The sequence below is a fragment of the Saprolegnia parasitica genome (genome assembly GCF_000151545.1).
Source record: "Saprolegnia parasitica CBS 223.65 unplaced genomic scaffold supercont2.6, whole genome shotgun sequence".
In the NCBI taxonomy this organism is placed as follows: Eukaryota; Oomycota; class Saprolegniomycetes; order Saprolegniales; family Saprolegniaceae; genus Saprolegnia; species Saprolegnia parasitica.
In genome coordinates this window covers 207,273-233,281 of record NW_012156400.1, presented here as the reverse complement: position 1 = coordinate 233,281, position 26,009 = coordinate 207,273, and the positions used below count along the sequence as shown (strand labels likewise).

The 26,009-nt window shown below is 57.2% G+C and overlaps 14 protein-coding genes across 14 annotated transcripts; 6 read left to right on the top strand and 8 right to left on the bottom strand.

Moving 5' to 3' along the window:
* The first annotated feature begins 9 nt into the window (after nucleotides 1-9).
* SPRG_02397 (hypothetical protein) lies at nucleotides 10-756 on the top strand. Its single transcript, XM_012340973.1, has 5 exons — nucleotides 10-114; nucleotides 163-222; nucleotides 270-423; nucleotides 465-628; nucleotides 679-756. Exons 1-5 carry the CDS (start codon nucleotides 31-33, stop codon nucleotides 715-717), a joined length of 501 nt encoding a protein of 166 aa, XP_012196363.1. The 5' UTR covers nucleotides 10-30; the 3' UTR covers nucleotides 718-756.
* Nucleotides 757-775: 19 nt separating this feature from the next.
* Nucleotides 776-5,648, bottom strand: SPRG_02396 (hypothetical protein; the record flags this gene model as incomplete). Its single annotated transcript, XM_012340972.1, has 6 exons — nucleotides 776-978; nucleotides 1,022-2,219; nucleotides 2,276-2,636; nucleotides 2,687-5,159; nucleotides 5,208-5,372; nucleotides 5,423-5,648. The coding sequence occupies 6 exons, from the start codon at nucleotides 5,646-5,648 to the stop codon at nucleotides 776-778; spliced, it is 4,626 nt and encodes a 1,541-aa protein (XP_012196362.1).
* A 301-nt stretch (nucleotides 5,649-5,949) lies between these two features.
* On the top strand, nucleotides 5,950-7,313 carry SPRG_02395 (hypothetical protein; the record flags this gene model as incomplete). The annotated part of the gene is made up of 2 exons (XM_012340971.1): nucleotides 5,950-6,552; nucleotides 6,599-7,313. The coding sequence occupies 2 exons, from the start codon at nucleotides 5,950-5,952 to the stop codon at nucleotides 7,226-7,228; spliced, it is 1,233 nt and encodes a 410-aa protein (XP_012196361.1). The 3' UTR covers nucleotides 7,229-7,313.
* Nucleotides 7,314-7,359: 46 nt separating this feature from the next.
* On the bottom strand, nucleotides 7,360-7,614 carry SPRG_02394 (hypothetical protein; the record flags this gene model as incomplete). The annotated part of the gene is made up of 2 exons (XM_012340970.1): nucleotides 7,554-7,614; nucleotides 7,360-7,511 (listed from the first exon to the last, which is right to left on the bottom strand). Exons 1-2 carry the CDS (start codon nucleotides 7,600-7,602, stop codon nucleotides 7,360-7,362), a joined length of 201 nt encoding a protein of 66 aa, XP_012196360.1. The 5' UTR covers nucleotides 7,603-7,614.
* A 24-nt stretch (nucleotides 7,615-7,638) lies between these two features.
* On the bottom strand, nucleotides 7,639-9,112 carry SPRG_02393 (PEK protein kinase). The gene has a single exon (XM_012340969.1). It carries the CDS (start codon nucleotides 9,102-9,104, stop codon nucleotides 7,671-7,673), a length of 1,434 nt encoding a protein of 477 aa, XP_012196359.1. The 5' UTR covers nucleotides 9,105-9,112; the 3' UTR covers nucleotides 7,639-7,670.
* A 238-nt stretch (nucleotides 9,113-9,350) lies between these two features.
* On the top strand, nucleotides 9,351-10,509 carry SPRG_02392 (hypothetical protein; the record flags this gene model as incomplete). Its single annotated transcript, XM_012340968.1, has 1 exon — nucleotides 9,351-10,509. One exon carries the CDS (start codon nucleotides 9,351-9,353, stop codon nucleotides 10,500-10,502), a length of 1,152 nt encoding a protein of 383 aa, XP_012196358.1. The 3' UTR covers nucleotides 10,503-10,509.
* Nucleotides 10,510-10,967: 458 nt separating this feature from the next.
* SPRG_02391 (hypothetical protein) lies at nucleotides 10,968-12,544 on the bottom strand (the record flags this gene model as incomplete). The annotated part of the gene is made up of 6 exons (XM_012340967.1): nucleotides 12,302-12,544; nucleotides 12,154-12,255; nucleotides 11,854-12,107; nucleotides 11,427-11,661; nucleotides 11,076-11,384; nucleotides 10,968-11,027 (listed from the first exon to the last, which is right to left on the bottom strand). Exons 1-6 carry the CDS (start codon nucleotides 12,425-12,427, stop codon nucleotides 10,968-10,970), a joined length of 1,086 nt encoding a protein of 361 aa, XP_012196357.1. The 5' UTR covers nucleotides 12,428-12,544.
* A 1,914-nt stretch (nucleotides 12,545-14,458) lies between these two features.
* Nucleotides 14,459-16,246, bottom strand: SPRG_02390 (hypothetical protein; the record flags this gene model as incomplete). The annotated part of the gene is made up of 5 exons (XM_012340966.1): nucleotides 16,054-16,246; nucleotides 15,770-16,014; nucleotides 15,606-15,726; nucleotides 14,948-15,569; nucleotides 14,459-14,477 (listed from the first exon to the last, which is right to left on the bottom strand). Exons 1-5 carry the CDS (start codon nucleotides 16,229-16,231, stop codon nucleotides 14,459-14,461), a joined length of 1,185 nt encoding a protein of 394 aa, XP_012196356.1. The 5' UTR covers nucleotides 16,232-16,246.
* Nucleotides 16,247-16,520: 274 nt separating this feature from the next.
* On the top strand, nucleotides 16,521-18,892 carry SPRG_02389 (formate-tetrahydrofolate ligase). The gene is made up of 9 exons (XM_012340965.1): nucleotides 16,521-16,665; nucleotides 16,719-17,003; nucleotides 17,047-17,088; nucleotides 17,135-17,336; nucleotides 17,385-17,576; nucleotides 17,633-17,833; nucleotides 17,874-17,944; nucleotides 17,991-18,580; nucleotides 18,625-18,892. Exons 1-9 carry the CDS (start codon nucleotides 16,534-16,536, stop codon nucleotides 18,875-18,877), a joined length of 1,968 nt encoding a protein of 655 aa, XP_012196355.1. The 5' UTR covers nucleotides 16,521-16,533; the 3' UTR covers nucleotides 18,878-18,892.
* A 16-nt stretch (nucleotides 18,893-18,908) lies between these two features.
* On the bottom strand, nucleotides 18,909-19,868 carry SPRG_02388 (hypothetical protein). The gene has a single exon (XM_012340964.1). The coding sequence runs from the start codon at nucleotides 19,811-19,813 to the stop codon at nucleotides 18,980-18,982; it is 834 nt and encodes a 277-aa protein (XP_012196354.1). The 5' UTR covers nucleotides 19,814-19,868; the 3' UTR covers nucleotides 18,909-18,979.
* Nucleotides 19,869-20,374: 506 nt separating this feature from the next.
* SPRG_02387 (hypothetical protein) lies at nucleotides 20,375-21,684 on the top strand (the record flags this gene model as incomplete). The annotated part of the gene is made up of 4 exons (XM_012340963.1): nucleotides 20,375-20,978; nucleotides 21,024-21,113; nucleotides 21,161-21,451; nucleotides 21,499-21,684. The coding sequence occupies exons 1-4, from the start codon at nucleotides 20,382-20,384 to the stop codon at nucleotides 21,682-21,684; spliced, it is 1,164 nt and encodes a 387-aa protein (XP_012196353.1). The 5' UTR covers nucleotides 20,375-20,381.
* Nucleotides 21,546-22,319, bottom strand: SPRG_02386 (hypothetical protein). Its single transcript, XM_012340962.1, has 2 exons — nucleotides 22,114-22,319; nucleotides 21,546-22,071 (listed from the first exon to the last, which is right to left on the bottom strand). Exons 1-2 carry the CDS (start codon nucleotides 22,292-22,294, stop codon nucleotides 21,695-21,697), a joined length of 558 nt encoding a protein of 185 aa, XP_012196352.1. The 5' UTR covers nucleotides 22,295-22,319; the 3' UTR covers nucleotides 21,546-21,694.
* A 144-nt stretch (nucleotides 22,320-22,463) lies between these two features.
* Nucleotides 22,464-23,169, top strand: SPRG_02385 (hypothetical protein; the record flags this gene model as incomplete). Its single annotated transcript, XM_012340961.1, has 2 exons — nucleotides 22,464-22,907; nucleotides 22,964-23,169. 2 exons carry the CDS (start codon nucleotides 22,464-22,466, stop codon nucleotides 23,123-23,125), a joined length of 606 nt encoding a protein of 201 aa, XP_012196351.1. The 3' UTR covers nucleotides 23,126-23,169.
* Nucleotides 22,902-25,569, bottom strand: SPRG_02384 (hypothetical protein). Its single transcript, XM_012340960.1, has 11 exons — nucleotides 25,267-25,569; nucleotides 25,109-25,213; nucleotides 24,913-25,059; nucleotides 24,726-24,863; nucleotides 24,436-24,678; nucleotides 24,345-24,381; nucleotides 24,159-24,298; nucleotides 23,941-24,110; nucleotides 23,742-23,894; nucleotides 23,177-23,690; nucleotides 22,902-23,121 (listed from the first exon to the last, which is right to left on the bottom strand). The coding sequence occupies exons 1-11, from the start codon at nucleotides 25,522-25,524 to the stop codon at nucleotides 22,960-22,962; spliced, it is 2,067 nt and encodes a 688-aa protein (XP_012196350.1). The 5' UTR covers nucleotides 25,525-25,569; the 3' UTR covers nucleotides 22,902-22,959.
* Nucleotides 25,570-26,009: the final 440 nt, after the last annotated feature.

The window sequence follows — 26,009 nt, the reverse complement described above, 5'->3', positions numbered from 1 at the left end:
GGTAACAAAGTGACTTTTGTACGGTGCGCGATGTCTCGGAAGTGGGCATATGACCTGAACGCGGGCGGTTCGGCCGCGCTGGAGCCGCTCGGCAGCAACAAGCACACGCTCGACGTACGCCATTCGCACGCCTGTCGACGAGCTGACGTCTGCCACCTGTAGGAGTCGCACGGCGCCGTCGCGACCAAGGGCGTCGACAACACGCTCGAGCTCAAGAAGAAGGTAACGCGTAGCAGCCCTGTGCCTAATGCCTATGGCCTCTACGCTAGCGTGCCAACGAGGTGGCTACGGCGCCTTTCAAGGGCCTCTTCCAGACGGGCTTTATGATGTGGATGTCTGGATCCTCGATCAACATTTTCAGCATCATGATCACGGCGATGGCCTTTGTCAACCCAGTCAAGGCCCTCTTCAACATCAACGGCGGTACGCTTCGTAGAACACTGCAACGCCCATACTCTTTGTAGCGTTTGCCGCCTTGGACGACGGCAAGCTCGACTTGCTCCAATTCAAGCTCATCTTCATCGCTTGCAACTTCGTCGCGATCGCCGTTGCCCTCTACAAGTGCGGAACGATGGGTCTCCTCCCGACCACAAGCTCCGACTGGACGTGGCTCCTGCCCATCAAGCAGGTGCGTTGCGACAGCGGTTTATATCGTTGGACGCTCATGCGCTTGTGTAGGCTGTGGAGGCCTCGGCAGCTGCCGTCCCTGTCTTTTAGCAACATCTCGAGACGTCTACTACAATCCAATGTCCTTGGTTGTGTTTGATACATATGACTATGACATGTTGCGGCCGCCAGTTTCAGGCGGGCATCGGTACTCCTCGGGCAGCATCGAGCGCTGCAAGGCGTTGAAAGCAAACCGCCGCCGGCCCGTGTTCTTGAGCGCGTTCTCTATCCGCACGCCGCGCGACCGCATCGTCGAGACGATCTCGGGGATCTTGGCCTTGGGCAGCTCGTGGTTCCAGTGCAAAAGGTGACCTAATAGCAAACGTGTGAGATCCGATTGTCTTGAAGCGCGTACCTTGCTCGAGGGTCACCGACATGCCCGTTCGGTCCTTCGCGCTTTTGCAGACCGTGACGCGACCTCCATGTAGCAGTCGCACGATTCGCGACGAGAGCTGGAGCACCTCGGGCATCTTCTTGCGGCTCGCCATGCTCGCTTGCACCGCAGCCTCCAGCAACGCCATCGTCTCCTGCACAAGCGCCGCGTCGGGCGTGCCACCGTGTTGGTCCACGTATGCCGCGACAAGCGGGCGCAGCGCCACGATGTTGACTTCGTTGATGTAGTCCTGCAGCCGCTTGTGGTTGTGCGTCGACATGGCCAGCGTCTGCTTCTCGTTGATGCCTGTCGAGAAGAGCAGCGGGTGCACGACGACCGTGGCCTTGCGCCGAGGCACGTGCACCTTGCCGAGGCACTTGAGCACGACGCGCACAACAAACTCGTCGTCCGTCGACTTCGCGTGGGCGTGCGTTCGCGCGCCAAGGAGTGCATCGTCCATGTTGGTGTAGAGCTCGACACAAACGACGGGGTTGCCCGCTTTGGCCTCGCTTGGCGAAGACGCCCGCACGTCGTCTTCGACGAGGAGCATGCGCACGCGCTTGAGCGAGGCGACGGCCACCATCATATCTTCGAGCATGCCGATCTCGGTACCGTGCGTCGAGAGGAGCGATTCGACCTCAAAGAGAAAGCCCATGTAGAGCAGTTGGTCCAGAGGTGCCTGCTTGTCCTCCGAGACGATGAGCTGCAGCTTGTGGCAGAACGCTGTCACGAGTGTCGAGAGCGCCTGCGGCACGACAACATCGAGGCGCGTCTCGATGGCCCACTCGAGCTCGACGCGCTTACGCTCCGACTGCGAGAGGTACTGCCACGTCGACGGAAACATGTTGGAGACCTTGAGCGGGCTTCGAAGCTTCGTGGCCGCTTGCTGCATGCTGTGAAGGCCTCCGTTCTTGAACTTGTGCACATGCGCAGCAAAAGCGCCGACCGTGATCGTCTCGTAGATGGCGGCGTCCGCGTTGGCAGCCTTGGACTTGGCGACGTGCATCTCTTGGACATGCAGGTTGATCGGGAGGAAGCGCAAGAGCGAGTCCTTCTTCTGCGTGCTTGCCTTGAAGCGCAGCTGACGCGACTCGCGGACGTACACCACGTGGCGCGCGCGCTTGAGCAGCACGACGTAGTCGCGGCGCAGCTTGGCGCGTTCGACGAGCCAGTCGCGGCACTGGCGACGATCAGCCTCTTCCTGGATCTGCTCCAGCAAGTTCTCGTAGAGCGAACCCATCGACTGCTGTCGCTGCAACCGCGACGCTTCGAGGCGAGGAACTGCTTGAGCTCTTGCTCGGCAAGAAGGTACTCCTTCGTGCGCCGTGCGAGGATGATGTCGAGGTACTGGCACGGAATCACGTTCGTGTACGGACTCTCCATGAGGTCTTCGACGACCAAGATGTCCTGGTCTTGCAAGTGAAACTGCGCCGTAAGAAGCGTGTCAGCCGGCGACGTAAAGAGCGTTGTTGTGTGGGCCTTTGGTGCGTTGTTCTGCAGCATCGAGAGGTGCGTGCGCCGCAGCTCATGGTCGCGGACCATCTGGATGTCGAGGCGGCACGGCAGCAAGAATGAGCAGTTTTCCGGTTGCTCCACACTTGCAGTGCCTCGGTAAAGTGATCCATGTGATCGAGCAGGAGCTGCGACTCCATCTGGAACGAGCATACGCACTGGTCCGACGGCGACACAAAGAGCATGTCGTCGTCGCCTTGGTCCTCGTCGTCTTCGTCGTCCTCATCGTCTGAGTCGCTCTCCTCTTCCAGGTACTCGAGCCCATCGAGCGGCGTCGAATGCGCGCTGCTGCTGCTGGCGTTCGACTTGATCGTACTGGCGCCGTAGTGCGTCGAAGGCGTCCGGGCAGTGTACACGAGGAACCGGACTGGAATCGAGCTCGTCAGCGGCAAGAGGATCTGCGGCACGGACAGAAAGGCCACATGATGCTCGTCCCGAACCGTCTCAGGCACCAGCGTGTCCGTCGAGTCGCCACGCACCCACTGCCCCGCGTCGTCTTGAGTTTCGATCGCCACGTAGCAGCCGCGGGGGATGTGCTGTGGCACAAGAAGACGGAGCGAGACACCAAAGCTTGACGCTTGGTTCAACATCTCGGCGTCCAGCTGCTTGATGAAGCTGCGGCTTGACGACGTTACAACTGATGAAGGGAGGTCGTCCAAAACCTCGTCTTCGTCGTCGTCCAAGTACGTGTCGGGCACGAGCACGGTCGTACCTCGGTCGAGCGGCAGGTCCTCAGAGCCATCGTCGTCTTCCTTCTCTGCAAATGTGATACCAACGATGCGAGGCGTCACGACGGCTTCGCACGAGCAGTCGGTCTCCTCGTCGTTCTTGCGGAGCGATTTGGTCGCCGAGTTCCATTGGAGAAAGATGAAGCAGCACGGCGGGACGCACTGGGGGAGCCAGACGGTCGTGAGATACCACACGTAGTACGGGACTTCGTTTTGGACAAACTGCATCGAGAACGCAATGAGGTACGTGGCTGTCACGACGCCGATGAGCGACGTGTAGAGGCGCAGCGCCTTCATGAGGTAGATCTGCTGCGGCGAGTACGCGATGAGCTGCATGATCTTCGAGCCGCGGTGCATGACCATGAGCCCAAGGAAGAGCACACCGAGCGTGAGGAGCGCCGAGACCGAGTACGTCGTGTTGGAGAACCACGTAAAGAAGGCCTGATCCGCTACCGAGAGGTGTTGCTTGGCCATGTAGCAGAGTGCAAAGTACGGCTGGATGTCGGAGAAGACGTACTGGAACGTCGTGCCGTTCTTGCACGTGTACACTGGGTCCTGCATGTTGGTGGTGCTCTCGGCCTCATAGACCTTGCGGATCGTGTCTTGGTGGACGTTCGCGGCGCCAAACTGGAAGGCGTAGTAGCACGCGTTCAGGCACAGAAAGAGCACAAAGAGCGAAAACTTGGGCAGCTTCCGGACAGGCGGCGAGAGCACCGAGGCCCAATGGCAGCAGACGCTCAAGAGCATCGTGAACGCGAGCGATGTGACGCCGCACTTGATCGTAAAGTAGTTTTCCATGTGCTTCATGTCACCCGAGATCCACAGCACGTTGTTCACGAGTCCGAGGAGGAGACCGGTCACGGCCGTGATCGCCGTCATGTCGCTAAAGATCGCAATCGGGTGGAACGACCAGTGCATGATGCCAAGCCCGTGCTTGAAGAGCATGAGGAAGCAGAACGTGAGGCTCAGCACGAGCAGCACCAGCGAGATCCAGTTGTAGGGGCTCGAGGGCAGCGACGTCTGGAGGTCCTTCATAATCGTCGTCACGACCACGCCTTGGGCCAGCATCGAGTCGCCCGCGGAAGCCGTAATGTTGATGGACGTGAACCGCTCCTGGTACAGCGACTCTGGGTTGCGCACGTTGTGCACGTCGATGAGCACCGACGCGTTGGGTGCAATGTCTTCGGGCAGCGTCACCGTCCAGACCCTCGGGTCAGGCTTGTAGGTCGCCACCAACGGCCGCGACTTGTAAAAGAAGGAGCACTCGCCCACCGTGTAGCCGCTGTTGAGAAAGTCGAGCTTGAGTTGCGTCTGCTTCGGCAGCAAGACGTCCGAGACAAAGATGAGCGTCGCGTTCGACACGGCCTGCGAGAGGATGTTGGCCGTGAAGAACGCTGGCTGCGAGATGCGTCCCGCGTTCACGCTGCGCACGTAGCCCGCGCTAATGTACACGCGGTAGTCTACGTTCGGTAGCTTGGCGGTAAAGTAGATCGGAAAGTGTTCTGGCGGCAGCACACTCTTGGGCGTCGAGACGTTGGTTAAAACAACGCGAAAGCGGGCGGCGCTCAAAGCGGCGACCGACTTCAAGTTCAAGCCAATGTACGAGTAGGCGCCCCACTGCATCGTTCGGCAGAGACCGCTCACGGGGCTGGCGTTGATCGTCTTAGAGTCCTGGATTGTGCACCCGCCCGTCGTCGTGTTCCACGCCCACCCCGTCGGGATGCGCACAAAGATCTCGAGGATCGACGTGCCCGCGGGCTCGCCGTTCGATATGAGCACGCGGCTGTAGTCGTTCGGGTCGAACGTCATCTCGACGACCGCATTGGTCTGGCCTGGCATGTTGTTCTGGGTCGCGTCCCACGTGTAGTCTGTCACGAAGCCTATGTTTGCGCTTGTGGGTGGCGTGTGGTCGGTCATGATAGGCGTACCATTGCTGCAGCACGGCTTCGTGCACTGCCATGGGAAGCTCTGGCTGGTGTCGTTCGGAAGGAAAGAAACGCTGCAGAGGTCTTCGTCGAGACGGCAACCAGGGTACTTCAGGCATGGTTTCCACGGTTTACGGTTCTTCTTGTACTCGTCCGCATCAAACCGGCCTGTGCATCGTCGTCATGGGCCTATGGATTCCATGTGCGTGTACACGCACCGTTGACGCAGCAGGGCAAGGCCACGCAGGCACCGCCGACGACGCTGTTAAGCGGGCCGGGTTCGCAGCAGAGCGGCGGCTGGGTGTTGGTGCTGTTGTTGTTGCAGCACGGCTCGCACGTATACGGGCTCTGCGCCACGTCCGCGTCAGCCGCGACGACGAGCGCTACGAGCAGCACGAGGTAGGTACTCCGGCGGGCCCACAGGGAGCGCCGAGTTGTCGCCATCGAGGGGAAGTCGCTTCTTCGAATGTCCTGGCGACCTGCGATCCGGTTACCGCGATTACTTACTGTTTGTATGAAATTTCAGTCGGGAGCCAGTTCGGTCGACCATCTTTGTGTCCCGCAGCCATTGCTCACACTGCGTCGACCGGCGCGGATGCACGATGTTGTTCAAACTACTACTGCGCAAGTCGACGCTGCAGCACGCAGCTATTAGCGTGCAGAGGATTGAGGCGACGCCATCGCTGGGAGCGGCAGAGCACCTCCTCATCTACGTGAGGTACATACGCAGTCGCAAGCCGAGCAGATGGGGCCTTGCAACTTGTTCCGACCCGTATCCGGTTCGCGTCCGGTTGACCATATTTGGCTTTGTTCAGGAATGATCGAGGTTGCGCTCGAGACGGCCGTCGCCAAGCGCGACGCGGACGGCAGCCGGCGTCACCTGCACGTGCTCTCGGACGACAACGTCGACTTTTGCTCCAACGATTATCTTGGATTTGCGCGCAGCCGCGAGCTCGCGGATGCGATCGCGTCGGCGCCGCACGGACATGGGTCCACCGGCTCGCGCCTTGTGACTGGCACGTCCCAGCTGCACTTGGATATCGAAGCCGACCTCGCCGGCTTTTACGGGTACCCGTCCGCCCTCGTCTTCAATAGCGGATACCTCGCCAATTTGAGCGTGCTCTCCGCTGTACCACAGCCTGGTGATATCGTCCTCTACGACGAGCTTGTGCACAACTCGTGCCGCGAGGGCCTCCGCCTCGGTCGAGCGACGTCGGTCGCCTTTCGCCACAACGACGTCGAAGATCTTCGGGCGCGCCTCGCGTCGGCGCCAGCGACGGGCAACCGTATTGTTGTTGTCGAGTCCGTCTACTCGATGGATGGCCACATTGCGCCACTCGCCGCCATGGTACATACGCCCTTGCACACAAAATACATGTCGAACACGACGATAGGTGCGGCTGTGTCGTGAGTATAACGCGGCGCTCATCGTGGACGAAGCGCATGGTGTTGCCGTCGACGGACCGCATGGCGCGGGCGTCGTCCGGGCCCTCGGCCTGGAGAAAGACGTCTTTTGCACCGTGTACACCTTTGGAAAGGGCATGGGCATCCACGGCGCAGCTGTTTGCGGCCCACCCGTTCTCAAAGAGTACCTTGTCAACTATGCGCGGCCGTTCGTGTACAGCACGTCGCTGCCGGCGTCCGATATGGTCACGATCCGCGCCGCGCATGCATATTGCGCCAGTGCGGCCGGCGACAGCGCGCGCCACCAGTTGCAATCGCGCGTCCGACGCTTTCGGAGCCGCGTGCGTGAACATGCGGTGGCCATTCCGCCCGCGAGCTTGCTCCAGAGCGCTACTGCAATCCAAGGCATCGTGTGCCCAGGCAACACGCGCGTACTCGCGGCGGCTGCCCATCTTCGAGCACACGGCTTCAACGTTGTCGCGATTCGCGCCCCGACTGTGCCCGTGCACAGCGAGCGCTTGCGCATCATATTGCATGCGTACAACACGGACGCCGAGATCGACGCGCTCGTCCATCATCTTGCGGCGTTCTTCCTGCAGCACCCGGCGTCAAAGCTGTAGTTGTATGAATAACATAGAAGAGTAAACTCGAATGGAGCCTAGAATGCCATTGTTTGTTTACGCCGCCCAAACGAGGCCAGAGCAGTCTCATTGCATGCACGTACTTGATTTCTTTGTAGCATTAAAGGACATTAGTCCTTGAGGCAGCGCGGCGGCTCCACAGGAAACGCATCGTCGGGGCGCATGCGAGCCTTCCTGTCCCCAAAGAGCTCGCGCTCCTTTGCGTCGTAGACGTAGTTGAAAAGCTTGAAGCCCGCGACAAAGACGACCGCGCCCAAAATACCTACAGAGATTGATCGGCTGCAGCCATAGGTGACGGTCCTACCGATTTGTGCGAGGAGAAAGAAGCTGCCGATCGGGTTGTCAGCCAACATGTTGTGTCTCCTGGATCTTGCGAATAAAGAAGACATCGAAACTTCAAATTATATCTTGAAAAGGCATGCTAACGGGCCGCGATCTCTTGGAGGCGAGCGAGGAGCCGCGACCGTTCGGCGCTCTGAGCCTGGAGCTCAACGACGTCGGCCGTCGTCGGCAGGCAACGCAACACTTCGGCGCTCTTGGCCTCGAGCGCTTCCAGTTGCGCGATAACACCATATATGCCAATGTCCCCGCTTTCCGAGTCAGACTCGTACACGCAGCTCATGGCGCGGGAGGCGCGCCGCGAGCGGATCGCTATCTGAGAGCCGCCGTACGGCAGTAGCTCAACCATTTCTTCAATTGCTGCGCACGTTGGGCGCGCTTTGGGGTCAGCCTGGACCAGCTGCAAGACAAGGTTTCGCGCCGTCATGTGCATCGTGGGCGGCAAGATGCCATCGCGCGCCTGCATGAGCGTCACGTACTTCTCCATTTGCGTTTCAAACACGCAAAAGAGCTCACAGAGCACGAGTCCGAGGCTGTAGAGGTCGGTGGACGCATCGCAGACGACGTCGCCGCGAATCTGCTCCGGACTCGCGTACAGCGGCGTACCCACACCGGTATCTTGGGCCAAGGTCGCCGACTCGCGCGTCGCCAAGCCAAAATCGCCGATCTTGACGCACGCGCCTTCGGTGAGGAAGACGTTGGCGGGCTTGATGTCGCGGTGCACAAGACCTTGGCTGTGAATGTACTGGAGACCAGCAACAAGTTGGTTGAAGATCGCAAAGTTGGCTTGCACGTCGATCGACTTGCGTTCCTGCAGCCAGTGCTGCAGCGAGTTGCCCTTGTACAACGCCATTTGGATGTACACATCCATTTGGAGCGTGACCGGCAGGCGACGTGGCGGTCGTGGCGGCGACACATCATCTTCGCTTGCCGTGGACGACGTAGTGCGCTCAAACTCGACTCGGTCCAGGGACGCGTTCGTATCGTCTTCGTCCCAGCTCAAGAACGAGCTGTCTTCGTCGCCTTCCGACCGCTGCGTCGACGGACGTGTGGGCGGTGACGACCCAGTGACGACCGTGCCAAGGATCCACGTATTGAAGTATCGACACACGTTTTCGTGGTCCAGACTCGCAAGCAAATGCACTTCCCGTAGGATTTTCTCCTTGATTTCGGTCGGCTGAAAGATGGATCGGGGCGTGAACTTGAATTGCTGGATCTTGATCGCGTATGCGCGGCCGTCGACCTTGGACTTGCACTTGTAGACTTTTCCAAACCCTCCTTGAGCGACAAGCTCGTGCTCGGTGAAGTCCGTCTCGAACGGATTCTGACGCCCGAATTCGCCGAGGCGCGCGGCCTTGGCGTCGGCGCCGCCAAAGAGATTGCTCTTGGCGACGACCTTGTTAGCTGGCGACGACACGCATCGGCTGAGAGCAACGCGGTTCAGACTTGTCTGGGTCTGTAGCGGCGCGACGCTCGCAGGCCGTGCCAGGTTACGCTCTTTGCCGGGCTTGTCCATCGAGACTTGGTAAAAGTAAATGTCGGCGTAGCACGGTTTCAAATCCAGGGCTCGTAAAACAACAATATCCTTATCGCCACTTATTAACACCTTCAATGAATTGTTTTGATCCCCGCCTATAACCGGTTACAAGGCGCCTCGGATAAACAAAAAAGTACTAAACGAGATCATTCCATTGGAAATACAGCTCAAAGGGTATCACGGTACACGCTGGCCGTCTGTTTTATCGGTTATTTTTAGCTTGCGATGAAGGCGAGAGCGGGATTCGGCGCGGCCAAGCCGCTGCCAGGACAACAAGGCTACAAGGTGAAGGAGTCTCAGCGCCTAGAAGCCGATGCGCAGCGCATGGAGGAAGACCTTCTCCGCGTGCGCGAGCGTATGGCGCTCGAGGCGCAGCAACGGGAGAAAGGCAAGGCCAAGATGAAGGACGGCAATCGCTGGCGCAGTGCGCGAGAAGACCGCGGAAGCGTGCGGAAGTATGCACAAGACGTCCGCGATCGACCTGTTGGCGAGAAGCGCAAGACGAAGAGCCAAGCGCCATCCCCGGGCCCTCGGCTGGACGCTTGGAGCGTCGCCCACGTTCTCGAGTGGCTAAGTCGCGTCGGTCTCGGCCACCATACGTCGACATTCGAATTCAATGAGGTGTCAGGCTCGGTGCTCATGGAGATCACACCATCCGACTTGGACTACCTGCAAATCACTGATGCAACGGAACGCAAGGCGATCTTTCACCAAATCGAGCAGCTGCGTCGCACCTCGGGGCCACCGCCTGTGGTCAAGGTGCCATTGCCCACAAACGTCGAGGACGATAAGCTTCACGATGCCAAGATTTTACCACTTGCCACCGCCAAGAAAACGAAGCACTGGTCGCAGTTGGCGCCGATTGCTGACAATCCAGTCATGGGGGCACCTGGCGCACCAGTCAACTTGGCGGACGGCGACTTCAACGAAGCGGAGAGTCACGAGTCATTCTTGAAAGCGCTCTTGGAATGGCGCGCCACGGATGTGCAGCCCGAGCACGATGACAATGGGTTCTGGTCCAACCCGCTTGGACATGATGCTGGGGGCGGTGCACTTCTCAGCGGCCAGTTTGATGAAGAGCAGAGCCACGCAGCTTTTCTCGACGCGCTAGCTGCATGGCGCCGCAAGCCCACCAACAGCATCAACAGTGCGCAAACACCCAAGGAAACGACGCAAAGTGGCACAGCTGGTAGTCCCATCGAGCCGAAGCGAAGCTGCTGGCAGTGCTACGCTCTCTTCAAAACGTCGCAAATGATTCTCGACGCGGCGTCGCGCAAGGAGTTTTGCTCCAACGAGTGCAGAGGCCGGTTTTGTGTCGAGTACGCACGGTTCTACGCGCCTACCTCGCTCTCTGGGAGTGACTCGCCCAGCAATTAAGAGCCATTATCTCTCGCGTCTGCTTCAAGAGTGCGGTGCAGTAAATCTAAAATGCGTGTAATAGAGTAGGAAGCAATTTTCGTGTGTGAAGATTTGTTTTATCGCGTGGCGTCCAGAGCGGCCGCTTCGCGCTTTTCTTACTCAACGTTGTGAGCGTTGAAGAGATTTGCTTGACAGTGTCGCGATCCATTACGCCATCGTAAGTGGCGTTGTCTCCCGTGGTATCTAGCACTTCGGCTAGATAACGAGTTGTTTTGAATTGCATGCTACCTTCGAAATCGCGAAGCATGTGTGGGGCAGCTGCGCCCCGATGATGGCGTCGAACAACGGGAGACGCATCGGCCGAGTGTTGGGGAAAATACCATTCTTCCTTGGGTCTTACGCGAACGTTGTGGGGTGATGTGATCTCATTGGGCTTGGTCCATGAAGCCTGTAGCTCGGAGTGAGGTTATCCTTTCAACGCATTCAGGCGCTGTGTACCAGTGTGGCTGTCTTGAGGGATGACGAAGATACTTCTGCAGTCAGCTACAACACAGAAATAGTCTGATGCATTGCTGCCGTCGCGGATCGTACGCTTTCCTTGCTGGACGCGCTGCTGTCATTGATGTAGCGACTGAGCTCGACTTCGACACGCTCCAAGGCTGTCTCGATTGCCCTGACGCTGTCGACGTTGACGGTCTCGGATGTCACTTGGCTGACGATTTGCTGAATGCCAGCTTTTACGGGGTGCACAATTTGCTGAATGAACTCATATTGATCTCGCGCCTTGTGCAAGAGCCGCTCTTGCTTTTGAAGGGCCACAAGTACGTCGTTGTCATCTTCAACGATGAGACGCCGGGTGGTACGTCCTCGGTTGCCCTGGAGTTTAATTCGCAGCGCCTCCTGCCGCAGGTGAGGCCGATGTGCGCCATACAGAATTCGTACGATGCGACGCTTGACACTCGTCAAATGCTCAGTTTGGCTTGCCTGCCGCGCCTGAAGCTCGTCTCGGAGCTGCTCGTGCGCTCTGCACATCATCACAATCTCGTTTGGGTCCACACGATCGCCGTGCAGTCCAATGCGGCGAAAAGCTTCTTCGCAGCTAAACATGCGCAACTTGAGTGTCATCGTTGGGATAAGTGATTGACCGCTTGTCTTCGAGGCGAGAGACTTCCAACGCCTTCACAATCATGTGCAAGCTCCACCGCTTGCCTAAAGGCACTCGCATACCACTGCAACATTGCACTCGTTGCATACTCATAGTCTTGTCGAGGCCACAATTGATGTGTCCGGAGCTGCGTCGGCCACCCACAATGTTGGGAATTGCGTCAATCTATGGTGGTAGCTTCAATGAGAGAGTGCGGGAGTCAACGCTACTTGTCGCTCGTAAAATGCTTGAAACTTGGCCTTCTCGCGCAGCCATCGCTCGCGGTGCGAGAGCTCGGTCTCGAATAGGCGGACTTCGCGCGCAATCGTGGCTTTGAGCTCGGCGAGGCCTGACTGTGCACTATTCAGCGCCTCGCTCGCGACAATCTCAAGCCGATGCAGCTCATGTAGCCGATGCGTCTTTTCGCAGAGGTCGTGTGTGAGTTGGTGCTGCACCGTGATGAGAGCCGTCTTCTCCGTCTAAATGCACCATTTGTCAAGCGCGTCCTACTGGTAGTTGCCGTACTTCGTGGCGCCGCTTGATATGATCGTAGGACAAGATTTTGCGCATGACAGCGGAAATTTCGGTCGTCTTGAGCGCCAGCTTCTCCTCGAGATGGCGGATTTTCTACGCCATACGAGGTCTCGTCGTCCACTCTTGGCGCAAGACGCACCGAGTTTTTCGCGTAGAAGGGCCGACGCGAGTACGACGCGATCGTTTGCAGTCGGCCTGCGTCGTCGTGTGTCGACTCTGTGATGCCAAGCGCCGCACACTCCCGTTGTAGGTCCAGCAGCGCCATTCGCGCTTTTGCCACGTCGTCCGATTTTTTTGCAGAGGAATATTGAAGCTTGTCGGCCTCCGAACGCTTCGTGTCGACGACCTTGCGCACGGCAGACTCGAAATCTCTTATGAGGTCTGCGGACGACGCTGCCTTGGCGTGAGGCTGGCGCACACCGAGATGAACCATCTTGGCTGCTCGGGGCGGTGGGAGCGCCAGCGCGTGGTTCGACATTACTGGCACTGGCGCCGCAACCGACATGCGAGGTTGCGTTGCCGAAGACGGTCGGGCCCCTTCGGACTGTGAAGGCGCTAGCGCCCTGGCTTCAAGCACGACACCAACGACTGTCGCGCGATGCTTGGACTGCCGCTCTTCGTCCATCTCGCTGCCCTTTTGCGCGGCACGGGCCGGTTACACGTAACAACAAACGACCAAGTGGGAACGACGATTGGGGAAAACCATATTTATTTCGAACGCGCTGTCTGTGCTATATGTCGTGACTTCAGGAATGCCAGGGACCGTTCTGGACTGCAGAAATCCTGGATTTGTGTATAGGTCGCACTCTGTTGCCCGAGTAAATGAACAAAATGGCGCAACTACTGGGCAGGGCTAGTCCAGCGTTCGAGAGAGCCAAGATAGGGTGCGGTGAAACGCATTCCCATCCATCACGATACTTTTTGCAGCGATGATTGGTTGCCTATGAACAGCCAGAGGGCAGCTCGTGCGCTGGTCTGCGAGCGTTCACTACAATTCCCGTCTGCTACCATGCAAACTCTTATCCGAGCGGGTATTAATAATTTAGCCACTGCAAGTGCCGGCGCCATCTCGACTCAATGGGGCAACAGCGGTTGCAACCAATAGCGGAAACGTCGCAGTCATAGGAGGACGTGCTTCCTGGCCGAGAAGCTCGCTGACAGCTAAGTTAACACACGCACGGACGTGAAAGTGCGTTGCATAGATTGTTTGCACGTGACATTGTTGACGGTTGAAGCGATATCAACTAGCTACTCGAGTGACCAACCGGGTACTTGTATATATTTCCAGCAGCCTAACGCCTTGACCACTCGGCCAGGCTGACTTTCGGATACAGTGTATTCTTGCCATTATATTCACTCTTAAACTTCCCACTCTTCTTAAGTCACCATCGGCACTGCACAGCGGAACAAATACCAGCTTGATTTCGGGCTTTATAGTAATGCAATTCGCGCGCGAGGACCGAATGAGCTTACATGGTTTCTCTGAAGTTGTGGGACGCCGAGAGCTGTTGCCGCATCGGGACGTGTTTGGGCGTGGAAGGTCGATCGATATCCTGAACAACACCGTGCTTGTCGCCGTGGTTGCTCCAGTCGCCCAATCCTCGAAAACTTCGGCGATAGGAGCTCGGTTCTTCGCACGGCCCTGGTTTGCCGAGCTGACGTACAAGCGTGCCCCTGAACCTAGCCTGGATTCGCGTTGCCGCGTGACTGCGATCATTCAGCAAGTCCGTCGGGCGCGGTTCGTCAACGTTCGTTCGCATCGATTTGCGCACAAGAGATCCTCGGATGTGCGCCTGGATTCGGCAAATGCTGTCATGGTCCATCGGCTTGGCAAACGTCGGCAGCGGACGCACGACGTCTTTCGACCGCGACCGCGCGTGCTGGCGTGTGAGAGCACCGCGAAAGTGGGCTTGAATGCGCGTCGCCGCAGCGTCTGTGTCTGGCGTTGGTCGTGAAGTGGACGAATCCACACGCATGCCCAAGCTTCGTCGCAACTCCATCGTATTCCGGCGAGCAAGGGCACCGCGAATGTTGGCTTGAATGCGCATCGCTGCGAGACGGGTTTCGTCCGTTCTCGTCCAGGGCCTCTTGCGTCTCCTCGTCGTCGTTCTCGTAGGCTTCGTAGTCGTCATCGTAGGCGCTCTCGACGTCGCCATGAGCCTTTGAAGAGTTGCCAGAGGATGGCGTCGCACACTGGTTGTCATCAAGTAGTTGCGTCGTGCTGTTGTGCTGCTGGATGAACTGACGCATGTCGTTTTCCATTTCCGCGAGCTTGAAAAGTACCGTGTCAGCATGATCAGCTGTCGTTGGCCGGCCTGGCGACTCGATCAGCAACTTTTTGTTGAGCGTCAGCGCAACTCGTGGCAACAAATCGGCAGCTGACAGTGGAAGCCGCTCCAACACGATGACGGAGTCCAGCGTCGACTCTTGATGTGGCTCGCGTACAGATAGCGAGCACGTGCCGTCTCTGTGATCCGTGAGTGTGCAGATGTAGTACGTCCCCTGCAAAACATGACCCGTCTCCCAGACAACGACGGCCGCGGAGGTTGAAGGCTGACAGAGACGCACGGCTCCATTGTCAACAAGAATGCACGGCAGTAGCATCCGCACAGCCACATCGACAGTCGATGCCGTCACATGCATCTCGCGCAAGGCTTGCCGAAGTTCATCACTCGTAAGCTCGAGACAAAACGTCTGGCGTGAGACGGTGTGCTGGACGTCAAAGCGAACGCCATTGGGTGTCGACGACGCAGACACCGTGTAGTCCTCGTCAAGTATAGAGCACGAAGCGACGAGGCAAAAGAGCACATTTTGCGCCAAACCCGCCAACGAGCGCACTTCGTTAAGCGGAAGGTACAGCATCGAGCTGTCTTGCTCGAATCGGACGCGGTCGCAGAGAAGCCGCGATATGGTCTCGACGGAGAACTCTTCTTCAATCGAGACGACGTCTTTGAGAAGCCCAAGCATGTCGTCTTTGGAGGCGTATAGCTCATACGTCGTATCTGCGCTCGCGTCGTGGGCTGAGATCGTCATGCCGTATGTCGAGGCGCTGGCAACGGTCACGACAAAGGTGACGCCGTCGATGGTCCGGCCCTTCTTGAATAGATGCGATGGCGCTGGCAGCGGCGACTTGGGTGTCACATGCGTGAACTCACTTGACGGGCCCCATTTGAAGCGCGGGCTGAGGTGGTCAAGCACGGGTAGTCCTGGGCGCGCCCCCACCTTTTTTGGCTCGAAGGCAGGCTTTCGGGCCTTGTGACGGCACAAGGGCGGCACCGTCGTCGGAGGTGTTGCGACTTTCACGTTGATAGTCGGCAAGCTTAAATTGTAGTACTGAAGAAGGTCGTCCTCTTCGTCGTCCAAAGTCTGTGCCTGCATGAACGCTCGCGCGTTCTTCAGCGTGGGGTCTATTGTGTCTGTCGTGCTTGTTGTGGCGGGCGGACTTGGCTTGAGCAGAGGAAAGTTGCAGATTGACTTGAGGTACTTGACGCTCTGCTGCCACTCCTTGCGCATCCTCGTGTTTTTGTAGTGCGTTTTTGTTTTGCGCACGCGACGCGTGATTGCCTATGCTCGATTTCGTGATCGCAAAACTATGTTGGCGTGCTACCAAGTTGTCGCTTTGGATTTGCCGCAGTCGCTGAGTCCGGAAGGTCCCGTTCAGCGACTTCTTCAGTGGCGGCGGCGCGCTCGGCTTGAGCGGGCTTGCGTGACGCGGGCTGTGGTACACTGTGTACGACACTGTGTTGACGGACGACGCGGGCGACGGGTGGAATTCCCATGCTGAGCAGTGCATGACGTCCGACATACGGTTGACGAGCAAGTTGTTATGGCGCTCGATCTCGTCATGCCGTTCTACCACACATTAGAGACGACCAAGATGCACAAACCTACCTTCCATCTCGCGATCACGCTTCATGTTGTGCAGGAGATGGTACATTGTTGACGTGCGAGGCTTGTGCGTGTCAATCGCCGACCGCGTTTGCTGGAGTTTCTTGCGGTGGATCTCCTTGGCGACCTCGAGTTCCCGGTCGCGGCATACCTTACTACTCGTCTTCTCGGCCCGGTGCATCAGGCCGCAATCGTGTTGAACGGCCTATCTATACGCCGGTTTTGGTTTCCTATGTTTAGTGGCGCCCTCCCTGCGGTTACGTCAAGGGGCGGGCAGGAGGCTCTACGAAGCAGCCGGTTGATCTCGTTGCCACGATTCAACGGTCTTGGTACCACCATCCGGGTGACGCACATCAGTCTACTTGGGCAGGCCGCCCAGTACTAGTAGGCCAGCTCGTCTATTTGAGCAAGGATTTGAGATAATGGCGCCACGACCTTCGGTATCCGGAGACTGGCATATCCGGCTACGACGCACGCAAAAGCATGATGAACCAGGCGAAGGCGACCAGACTCTCGAGAGCATGCTGGCTGTCCACCCGCGCGTGGGCACTGAAGCCACTCCACCTGGAGCCTCTGGCCCCAGCCCCGTCCGATCTGGAGATTGCACAGGCCCAGGTTGGTCCAACCTGCATTAACCAGAGACGTCTCATACACAGTGTGAACGATAGAAGCCAAAGCGCATTGCACAATTGGCAACCGAGATCGGCCTTCATGACGACGAGCTTTCGTTGCACGGGAAGTTCAAGGCTAAGGTTGCGCTCTCGGTCCTCAATCGGCTCGAGAATGCTCCTCAAGGCAAGTATGTCGTCGTTGGTGGAATCACACCAACGCCACTGGGCGAGGGCAAGACGACGTGCGTGATGGGGCTGGCCCAAGCCTTTAGCGCGCATCTCAACACAAATAGCTTTGCGTGCGTTCGGCAGCCGTCACAGGGCCCGATCTTTGGCATCAAAGTACTCCTACCAAGCGTAGTACACCATCAACGCAACATTGTAGGGGGGCGCGGCGGGCGGTGGCTACGCTCAAGTCATTCCCATGGTGATGTCTATGCATGTCGTGGGGAGGCGACTCAAGAAATACGTAGGACGAGTTCAACATGCACTTGACGGGTGATATCCACGCCGTGACGGCCGCCACCAATCTATTGGCCGCCGCCATCGACGCCCGTATCTTCCATGAATCTCAGCTGACAGACGAAACGTTGTTTGCGCGGCTCGTCTCGAACAAGATTGCTCCATCACAACCCAAGTTTACCCCGGCCATGCTACGCCGCTTGGGCAAGCTCGGTACGCTTCATTTCTGCACTTCACGCATTTGATAAGATAAGTGCACAGGCATCTCGGGCCACGACCCAGCTGAGTTGTCAAGGCGCGATCGTGCTCGATTCGCACGACTCGATATTGACCCGTCGACAATCACCATCAAGCGGGTGCTGGACACGAACGACCGGTTCCTGCGCCAAGTCTCAATCGGACACAGTCCGACGGAGAAGGGTCAGGTCCGCAATACCGGCTTTGACATCAGTGGTGACTACTTGCATTTGCATCAAGGTCCATTGTCGTCATATGGCTCCTCGCGGTAGTCGCCAGCGAGGTCATGGCGATCCTTGCGTTGGCACGTGACATGCATGATATGCGCATTCGCATCGGTGCCATCATCGTCGGCTTCAGTCGCGACGGTGCTGCGGTGACTGCGGACGATATTGGCGTCGCGGGGGCTATGATGGCTCTCATGAAGGACGCCTTGCAGCCAACGCTCATGCAAACGCTTGAGGGCTCACCAGGTAATGCCTACGACCGGCCTGGATTATGACGACGAATTAGTGTTCGTGCACGCGGGGCCCTTTGCGAACATCGCGCACGGAAACTCGTCCATCATCGCTGACAAGATCGCAGTACGAAACTGACGCATCCCAGCACCTAGCTCACGCGCAACTGTAGCTCAAGCTCGTGGGACGTGGTGGCATCGTCATTACGGAGGCTGGTTTTGGTGCCGATATGGGTATCGAGAAGTTTTGCAACATCAAGTGCGCTAGCAGTGGTCTGCGTCCCGACTGCATCGTGCTTGTCGCGACAGTGCGCGCGCTCAAGATGCACGGTGGCGGTTCACCTGTTGTTGCCGGAAAACCAATGCCGGCTGAGTACCTCACGGAGCGTGTCGACCTCGTGCGCGCCGGGTGTGCCAACCTACATGCGCACGTGCAAATCGCCGCGTCTCTTGGTGTGCCCGTCGTTGTCGCTGTGAGTCCGTTTTTGCAAGATACACCAGCCGAATTGGACGCGATCATGAACGAATCCAAGGCTGCGGGCGCGACCGCCGCTGTCGTTGCCCGCTACCACGCGCTCGGTGGCCGCGGCACGGTCGACTTGGCAGAGGCTGTTATTGCGGCCACTTCGTTGCCCAGTAGTATGTTTGCACCAACGTACGACGCTCAAAGCTCCATCGAAGCCAAAGTTGACGCTATCGTCAAAACGATCTACGGTGGTGGTGGCACCGATTGGAGACCAGAAGCGAAAGCACGTGCATCCTGGTACATTGTGTTGTGCATTGAATGTTACGCGACCGCGCCTTTAGGTATGCATCGAAAGGGTACGGCGACCTTCCCATTTGCATGGCCAAGACGCAGTACTCACTTTCCCATGACCCGGCGTTGAAAGGCCGTCCCGTCGACTTTACCGTGCCTATCACGGACGTGCGCTTGTACGCTGGCGCTGGTTTTCTCACAGCACTGACAGGCGACGTGGCAACGATGCCAGGCCTCGCCACCCGCCCCAGCTTTCATGATATTGACGTCCTCCCTGACGGCACAATCACAGGTCTCTCGTAGCCTTAACCAGAATATTGCAGAAACTTCAAGATGCGAGCATGCGTGTCATATTATGCAATAGTGCTGCACTTCGTTGCGCAGGACATGGGTTGCTGCCACGACTTAGTTGCGGCCACCGAAGCGCTCGTGCAACTCGGCGACATCAATGTCATGGACCTTCTGGTAGCCGTCGGGCTTGAACAAGTAGACGCGGCAAAGACCACCACTGTACGAGTCGCGGTACGTGGCTTGGTAGATTGCGTTGAGGCCGAGCTCAATTGCTTCGTCGTCTTCCAAGTCCCACCGGTAATGCGTGTCCAAGACACCGTACGCGTACGTGCTACCCGAGCCGACAGAGAACTTCGGCTTCTTCGCACTCGCACGCATGCGCGACCCTTCGTCGTCGACGTAGTAGAGCGTCGGCTGGCCGTCGTCGTAGCCCATCATCATCATACCAAGCGAGAGGCCGTACGACTTGTAGTAGTTGCATGTGTTGGCAATGAGCTTGCTCGCGGCGCGGATCGAGATGCGGTGACGGTTGCGCAACTCATACATGCGGCACTGCACGGCGAGGTTACGCTGCCAGTACTGACAGTCGGCGGCGCCACCCGCGATCGTCGCAAGCATGTACGGCGTGATCTCGTTGATCTTGTCGACAGACTGCGACGCGATGAACGGTCCCTGCGTCGAGCGCGAATCGACGGCTGCAAGGATGCCACCCTTGAAGCAGAAGGCCAGCGTCGTCGTACCCTTGTCGAACTTGAGCGTCTGGTCGTTGTCTTCGTGGTACTTGATCTTGAGGTTCGTGCGGCAATAGAGCGCCGGGTCAGCCACAGGCGGCAGCATGAAGCTGTTCATGCTGCCGACGCCCTCAACCATGGAGCCGCTGGCGTCTTCACCCAGCATCTCGTCGTGGCGGGACTTCTTCAGGAAGGGCAGCGCGACCGAGTTCATCATATCTTTCTTCAGCCCGAAGCGGTTCGACTTGTCCGCACCGCAGAGTCAAAGGGGGCCTGTACGCTACGTACGGTGTACATTGTACGTCGTCGCCGTACGTTCAACGTACATGCACCCGATTGGCCGAAATCCATGGAACGAGCGACTTCGAGATCTTCTGTCGGCGCGCACATCACCGATGCTAGAAGGCCCAGTGACACCCAACGACATGCAGAGGAACCAGCGTTTGTAGATCGGCGACAACTATCCTAGAAATGATATGATGCAGCGGGCCGAACCAATCGAGGAAACGTGCAAGCGAGTGTACTTCGCTCTACCAACCCAGGCTCGATTATCCGGATGCGTTTCCTTACTGTTAACGCTACATGTACGTACGAGTAAATAAAGCTTAATCCGCTTGCGCGAAGTGTCTGGTGAGGTAGCAGGAGCATTTGTCTATGAGATGTGTACTGCTACATCGGAGATTACTGTGCCTGGGCGCGTGGCCCCTTTGGATTATGATTTATCCGAATGCTGGACAGTTGCAAAATTTGTTTGTTTACCCATCCGATTTCGAAACGCAAAAAAAATGACGCTCTTCCTCGCGAACGAGAGCGTCGCGGGTGATGAGGCGCTACCGTCGACCTTCGAGCTCATCATGCAAGACCGCATGGCCGGCGGCTTCAAGCCCGCGGCACAGTACCTCGTCAATGTCCTCTGCGACACGTACCCACATCTCGCGTCCTCAGCGCCCGTCAAGCACTTCCACGAGACGTACGCGCTCCTGAAGCTTCTCGTCGAGCGCTATTGCCTCGCGCACTACGACAGCCTTCTCTCCGAACGATTCTACGGTATTAAGCGCGTTGAGCTGGATGGGCCGCTCACGGAGCGCGGCCGTCACTTCGGGCTCCTCTACGACGTTGGCGTGCCGTACGTCAAGGCCAAGCTCGACGCTTACTATCACAGCCTCGTAGCCACAAATCTTGGTCATCGCGGCGACGGTGAGAGTGATACGGACGAAGACGATGCGCCAGTTCCTGCCGAGCTCTTGTCGCCACCGTCCAAGATGGAGCGCTTCTGGCGGCAGTGGACGACGCTTCGGATGTGGAGCCAGCTCAAGAGGCTGTTTGTCGACGTCTACCCCACGGCTCACTTTACGTACGAAGGCTCATTTCTTTTGTATCAGGTACATGGAGGCCTTATCGCTCTCTTGGTTGCTCATGGCTCATAGTGGATGTACCTCTTTGGGTACACCCGCCACTTTACGCCGTTTCTCCGAGCGATGAAGGTCGCGTTCGCGCGGATTACGCCCCACGACATTGTACGTCTCGAGTTGTCAACGCGCATCGTGTCACGTGCGGATTCTAGTCGACGTTCGACCAGAAGCGCCTTCTCCAGCGCGCGCATATCCTCCAGGAGCTCGGAGCGCGCCCCAGTCTCGTGAACGGCCTCCGCAAAATGCTCTACAAGGCGACGTGGATGACACTAGATCACTCGCAAGCGATTGTCATCTTCACGATCATCGGCTTCAAGTTTATTGAGTGGATGTACTCGGACATGAACCCGCGCCAGACGCCGCATGGCCCCATCAACTGCCCGCCGCCGCCGCCGCCGTTGGCGCCGCAGCTCAATCTGAGCGCGATTGCCATGTCGTCCGACGTACAACTCGCATTCTTCTCTTGCACGTTAATGACGTTATCGCGTAGACCCATCGCTGCGGTCTGTGCCAACGTCGTCGCACAAACCCCGCAAGCTGCATCTCAGGCTTTGTGTTTTGCTATCCGTGCATTTACGAGTATGTGATCGACCACGGCGAGTGCCCCGTCACGCGCCTTCCATGCGACGTGTCGTCGGTTGTGCGCATATACGAGGACGCAGAGCCGTCGGCTTGATACAAAGATCTTAGTGGCTGCCTTCGAGCTGCGAAAGGACTTGGTCATACAGCTGAAACTTCTTTGAGAGATTCCCCATGACGTGCGAGTAGCGCAGGAGCAGGGCCTCGACTTGTGCATGCCGCGCCATAACCTGCTGGGCCAAAATCAAGTTGGATGTTTCGGCACGCGACAAGATTGTGTGTGACTCTGGCGCAATCGTGGGCAGTGTCACGAAGCGTTCAAGCTCCTGGATCTTCTGCGCCTCGGTCGACATCGTCTGGACCATGTCGTGGGACGTCAAGACGATGGTCTTGGTAGTTTGTTCAAGGTTCCCCGATGCTGGGTGTGATTGGAGCTTGAGCTCTCCGAGGAAACCTGGCGCCAATAGCTTCTTGTTCTGCTCGTCTACAAGCACCATGAGTTACGAGGTTTCGATAGTGACAGTACATGCGAGGTGCAAGGGACCAAGGTTGGGCGGGTCGATGCGGTTCTCGATCTGATGGAGCTTTTCAGAAAGCTCATGCAGACGCACGTGCACTGACGGCGCGTCTTCCGTCTTAGAGAGCATGCCTACGGCGCCGTAGAGGTCGGCCAGGCGACGTTCGAGCGACATCAACTCGGCGTCCATCGTCGCGTCGTCACGAATCTTCGCCCGAGCCCTTATGTCATTTCAGAGGACCTCTGATGCCGTATACAAAGCAAGCGTTGAAAGCAATAAAAGCATATGCTGTGCGAAACCATCACATTTTCTCGTCGGTTTCGTGCGAAAATACCTAGACGAGCAGTTTTCACGCGCGATGCACGGGACAAAGCGGCCTCCAGCCAAGCTCGTGTACAAGCCGCCGAGTGAGCGCGGCCTCGTGACGGCCAAGGAAGCGTCCAACATGAACCGCTCAACGAGTGGTATTGCAGGCGCGCTCGACACGCTTGCGGGGCGCATGGACATGCTCGAGAGAGAGATCAAGGCCGACATGAAGGGCAAGAAGGACTACGAGGACGAGCTCTTCAAGCTCAATACGCGCAAGGAGGACATTATGCGCAAGCTCGCCGAGTGCGAGCGCTGGAATGGCATATTCCAGAGCAAGATAAAGCCGCTCGAGAACTCGTACCTCGCGACAACCGTCGAGATGAGCGAAGAGTACGACCAAGCCAAGATCAAGCATGCGCAGGGCCTCCAAGTTCTGATCGACAACTTTAACTACCACCCCGAGTACAAGCGCTACAACGACGACTTTTCGGCGGTGCCGTTTCGGCCAAAGTAGTGTATTACCAGGAAGAGACGGGTCCTTTGTGTTAGTGTTTCACCGACTCGCGGAGGCCCTCGATTTCAAGTGCACGCGCATACGGCATGCGTCGCGACTGCTTCTCGACAACGAGGGACGAGTGTGATGGTCCAGCAGCTGGCACCGTTGCATTGGCCTTGCGAGACTCAACCTCGAGCTGTCCGACACGGGCCTAGTACAATCAGGGAATGATATCGATCATTCAACTTGGTGGTGGCTGGACAGACCTCAAGGTACGCAATACGATCACAAGAAAGGCGCAGCGCTGTCTTGGCGTCGGTCGTTGCTGCTTCGAGCTCGGCGTCGTGCGAAGCCATTGTTGCCGCTAGGCGTGCCTTCAGGTTGTCAATGCTACGTGCCTGTTCCACCTTGAGCTCGTGCAGACGTTCGTTCGACTCTTGTTGGAGGCGCGCGAGTTTCTCGTTCGCTTCTTTCGAGAGAAGCGTCACATCTGCCTCGTGTTTCGCACTTGCGTCGTGCAGTGCGCGCCGGAGAAGCGCATTGGATACATGCGCAGCTGTTGTGTCGCGCGTAGCCGCCACGAGTTGCGCTTTGGTGGTTTCGAGTTCGCGTGTCAAAACTCCAAGCGCATCCACGGCATCAGCAGCTTTGGCCTGGAGGTCGTAGTACGACGTGCACATGCTCACAGTCGGCTTTACTGTAAGCTGCCGGATGTTGCCTTTCTGCGCTTGGTCGATCATTTGATTTGAGTCCATGCGCCAATGGGCCCACTTGCCCCACCTACGCGAAAAATGTGATTTCGACCATGTCATCGAGGAATTGTATACATACATGCCACAGGCCGGCACGTAATGCACGACATCGTTCTTGGAGCAGAAAAAGCACTTGCCATCCTTAAAAGACGGCAAGACAGACGAAATACCGCAGCCGGGCTTCGTTTCAGCCTCGACCGAGAGTGTTGATGCTACCGAGCTGGGGGATATCCTACTTTTGGATGTGTAGAACAGTCTACATCGTTGTAGGCGCGTACGTGCAATGTGTATGTGTCGGAGAGTTGACCGCGTTTCGGCTTGCCAGAATATGCGGCTCAAAGCCAGCATTGTACTCCGACACGATCTTCTCGAGAAGCGGAAATTCGCGGTTGAGACCGTCCTGTAGCTGCGGGTATAGAAAGCACGTGCGCTGTAAGAAGCCCACTAGCTACATATAACAGCAAATATGACTCGCTCGCTTGCATGGGTGACCTACCTGGCGCCACGCCAAAACAAAGCGACTCACAACGCCCAGGGCGATCATGGCCGAGGCCGCGAGCAACGTGTACCCCACACTGTGAGCTGAGAAAACGATCCACTCGGCTGACATCACCAGCGACATGACCCACAAAAGCACTACAGAAGGAATGCATCTCTGGCGAAAGTAATTGCGACCACGTACATGCGCCGATGCAAGGGACGACAGCCAACATGGTCAGCTAGCATTCAACATGTGAGTTGGCGCAGAACAAGCTCGCGAAATGATGTAGTACGCGGCGTGTGGTCATGACGAGAAAGATGGTGACGCCAGCGCAGTGGCTGAACCACACCCAGCCAGTCGCTTCGTCGACAAACTTGAACATATCGGGGAACGAAGCGAAGCTGCCCAAGGTAAAGGCGCCCCACAGAAGCACACCCAAGAAGAGCGTCGTCCCATTCATGTCGACTGTCATTGTGGCCTGCGGACACGATAACGTTGCCTTGGTTTTGCTAGCTTCGAGAAGCGTTCGTGACACCTACGTCAAGTCCGTTTGAAAATCATCCTAACGACAAGAGAGAATACCGCAAGGCTAATCCGCTCGCTGTTCAGACGCTTCCGGAGCACGAAGCGTTCCCGCGCGTTGTACTCGGAGTAGTACGATATCGTGTTGAAAATCCATATCACAGGCGCGCAGTACAGAAACGAAAGCACGGCTTCGAGCTACAGATGATGGATGTTTGTACGCATCATTCATTGGAACGGAGGACACCTGGAGCGTTGATGGTCGCAGAAAAACAGCCACGTAAAAGTAAACGACAGCTGTGGTCCAACTGCCGATAGCAGTGTACACAAAGCCCAGCGGTGTGACCTTGGGAATCGTGTAGAAGGACAGACCAAAGAGGACAAAGAGGACGTCCTGTGCCAGCTTTCGTCAGAGAAAACCCCTTTCGCAACAACCTCCGTACCCATTGATGCAACACGGAGCGCTGAAGGGCGTACATAAGCATGGTCGAGAGGCCATTGCACATGGCGACCATGAACATGAGGCGCTCGTCGGTCTTGACAAGGTCCTACGCCATTCCATGGAGCATGATAATTCTTGATCGCTTTTTCAACTCATTACCATCTTGACGAGGATATGGAGACCGATCTGCAGCACTACAAGGAAGAGTCGCGCAGGAATCGTCACTTGCAAGTTCAGCGAGTCGTGCTCGACGCTGTCGCTGATGGCGAAGACGAGGTGGCTGATCGCTGCCGGGATGAGGCCTCGCAACCAAAGCGCCTTCTGGCGTGAGTGACAGAAAGCCTGGTAGCTCTGTTCGAGACCGCCGTCCTGGTAACGAAGCGTGTACTTGTTCACGCACACCGTCGTGTGCTGCATGATGCTGGCCACCGCCTGCTCTGTCGCTGGTCAATGCGACCGCGATGAACGTGATTACGTCCGACTCCGGATTCTATGGCGTAGTATTTATATTTACGCCACAGATACAAAATATTAGATATAATATATTCTCGTAAAATCAAGTTTTTCCGGTAGGTCAGCTAGTTTATTTGTCTTGGGTGCGATACACATACAAAGAGCTAGTGTATCTGGTTTCTTCAGAGCGCCTCATTTGAACGTTGTTGAACTTTGCCGAGGATATTTGCCTCATCTGAGGATAGCAGGCATGGGTAGCAGGGACCAATTGCGTCATTGTAGCGTGGCAGCTTGGATTGCATTGCGTGGAAATCGAGCAGTACGCAAGACGCACGCATGAAGACACGTAGACAAAAAAGTGGAGCTCGACACCGATTAAAAAGGGTAGCGCCTCGGTCTAGTGCCGCCAGCCGATTCGAGTCCAAGATCGTCCTCCATTCGCGACCATG

What these genes read in the sequence shown, in the direction of transcription:
- SPRG_02397 (XM_012340973.1), top strand. Translation starts at nt 31, where the DNA reads ATGTCTCGGAAGTGGGCATATGACCTGAACGCGGGCGGTTCGGCCGCG. An exon ending in GCAACAAGCACACGCTCGAC is followed by an intron (nt 115 to 162) that starts GTACGCCATTCG and finishes TGCCACCTGTAG; the next exon opens with GAGTCGCACGGCGCCGTCGC. An exon ending in CCTCTTCAACATCAACGGCG is followed by an intron (nt 424 to 464) that starts GTACGCTTCGTA and finishes TACTCTTTGTAG; the next exon opens with CGTTTGCCGCCTTGGACGAC.
- SPRG_02393 (XM_012340969.1), bottom strand. Translation starts at nt 9,104, where the DNA reads ATGGACAAGCCCGGCAAAGAGCGTAACCTGGCACGGCCTGCGAGCGTC.
- SPRG_02389 (XM_012340965.1), top strand. Translation starts at nt 16,534, where the DNA reads ATGATGAACCAGGCGAAGGCGACCAGACTCTCGAGAGCATGCTGGCTG. An exon ending in TGGAGATTGCACAGGCCCAG is followed by an intron (nt 16,666 to 16,718) that starts GTTGGTCCAACC and finishes TGTGAACGATAG; the next exon opens with AAGCCAAAGCGCATTGCACA. An exon ending in TCATCGCTGACAAGATCGCA is followed by an intron (nt 17,945 to 17,990) that starts GTACGAAACTGA and finishes GCGCAACTGTAG; the next exon opens with CTCAAGCTCGTGGGACGTGG.
- SPRG_02388 (XM_012340964.1), bottom strand. Translation starts at nt 19,813, where the DNA reads ATGATGAACTCGGTCGCGCTGCCCTTCCTGAAGAAGTCCCGCCACGAC.
- SPRG_02386 (XM_012340962.1), bottom strand. Translation starts at nt 22,294, where the DNA reads ATGGACGCCGAGTTGATGTCGCTCGAACGTCGCCTGGCCGACCTCTAC. An exon ending in TGGTCCCTTGCACCTCGCAT is followed by an intron (nt 22,072 to 22,113) that starts GTACTGTCACTA and finishes TGGTGCTTGTAG; the next exon opens with ACGAGCAGAACAAGAAGCTA.
- SPRG_02384 (XM_012340960.1), bottom strand. Translation starts at nt 25,524, where the DNA reads ATGCAGCACACGACGGTGTGCGTGAACAAGTACACGCTTCGTTACCAG. An exon ending in TGCGACCATCAACGCTCCAG is followed by an intron (nt 24,864 to 24,912) that starts GTGTCCTCCGTT and finishes CATCATCTGTAG; the next exon opens with CTCGAAGCCGTGCTTTCGTT. An exon ending in CCGACACATACACATTGCAC is followed by an intron (nt 23,895 to 23,940) that starts GTACGCGCCTAC and finishes ATCCAAAAGTAG; the next exon opens with GATATCCCCCAGCTCGGTAG.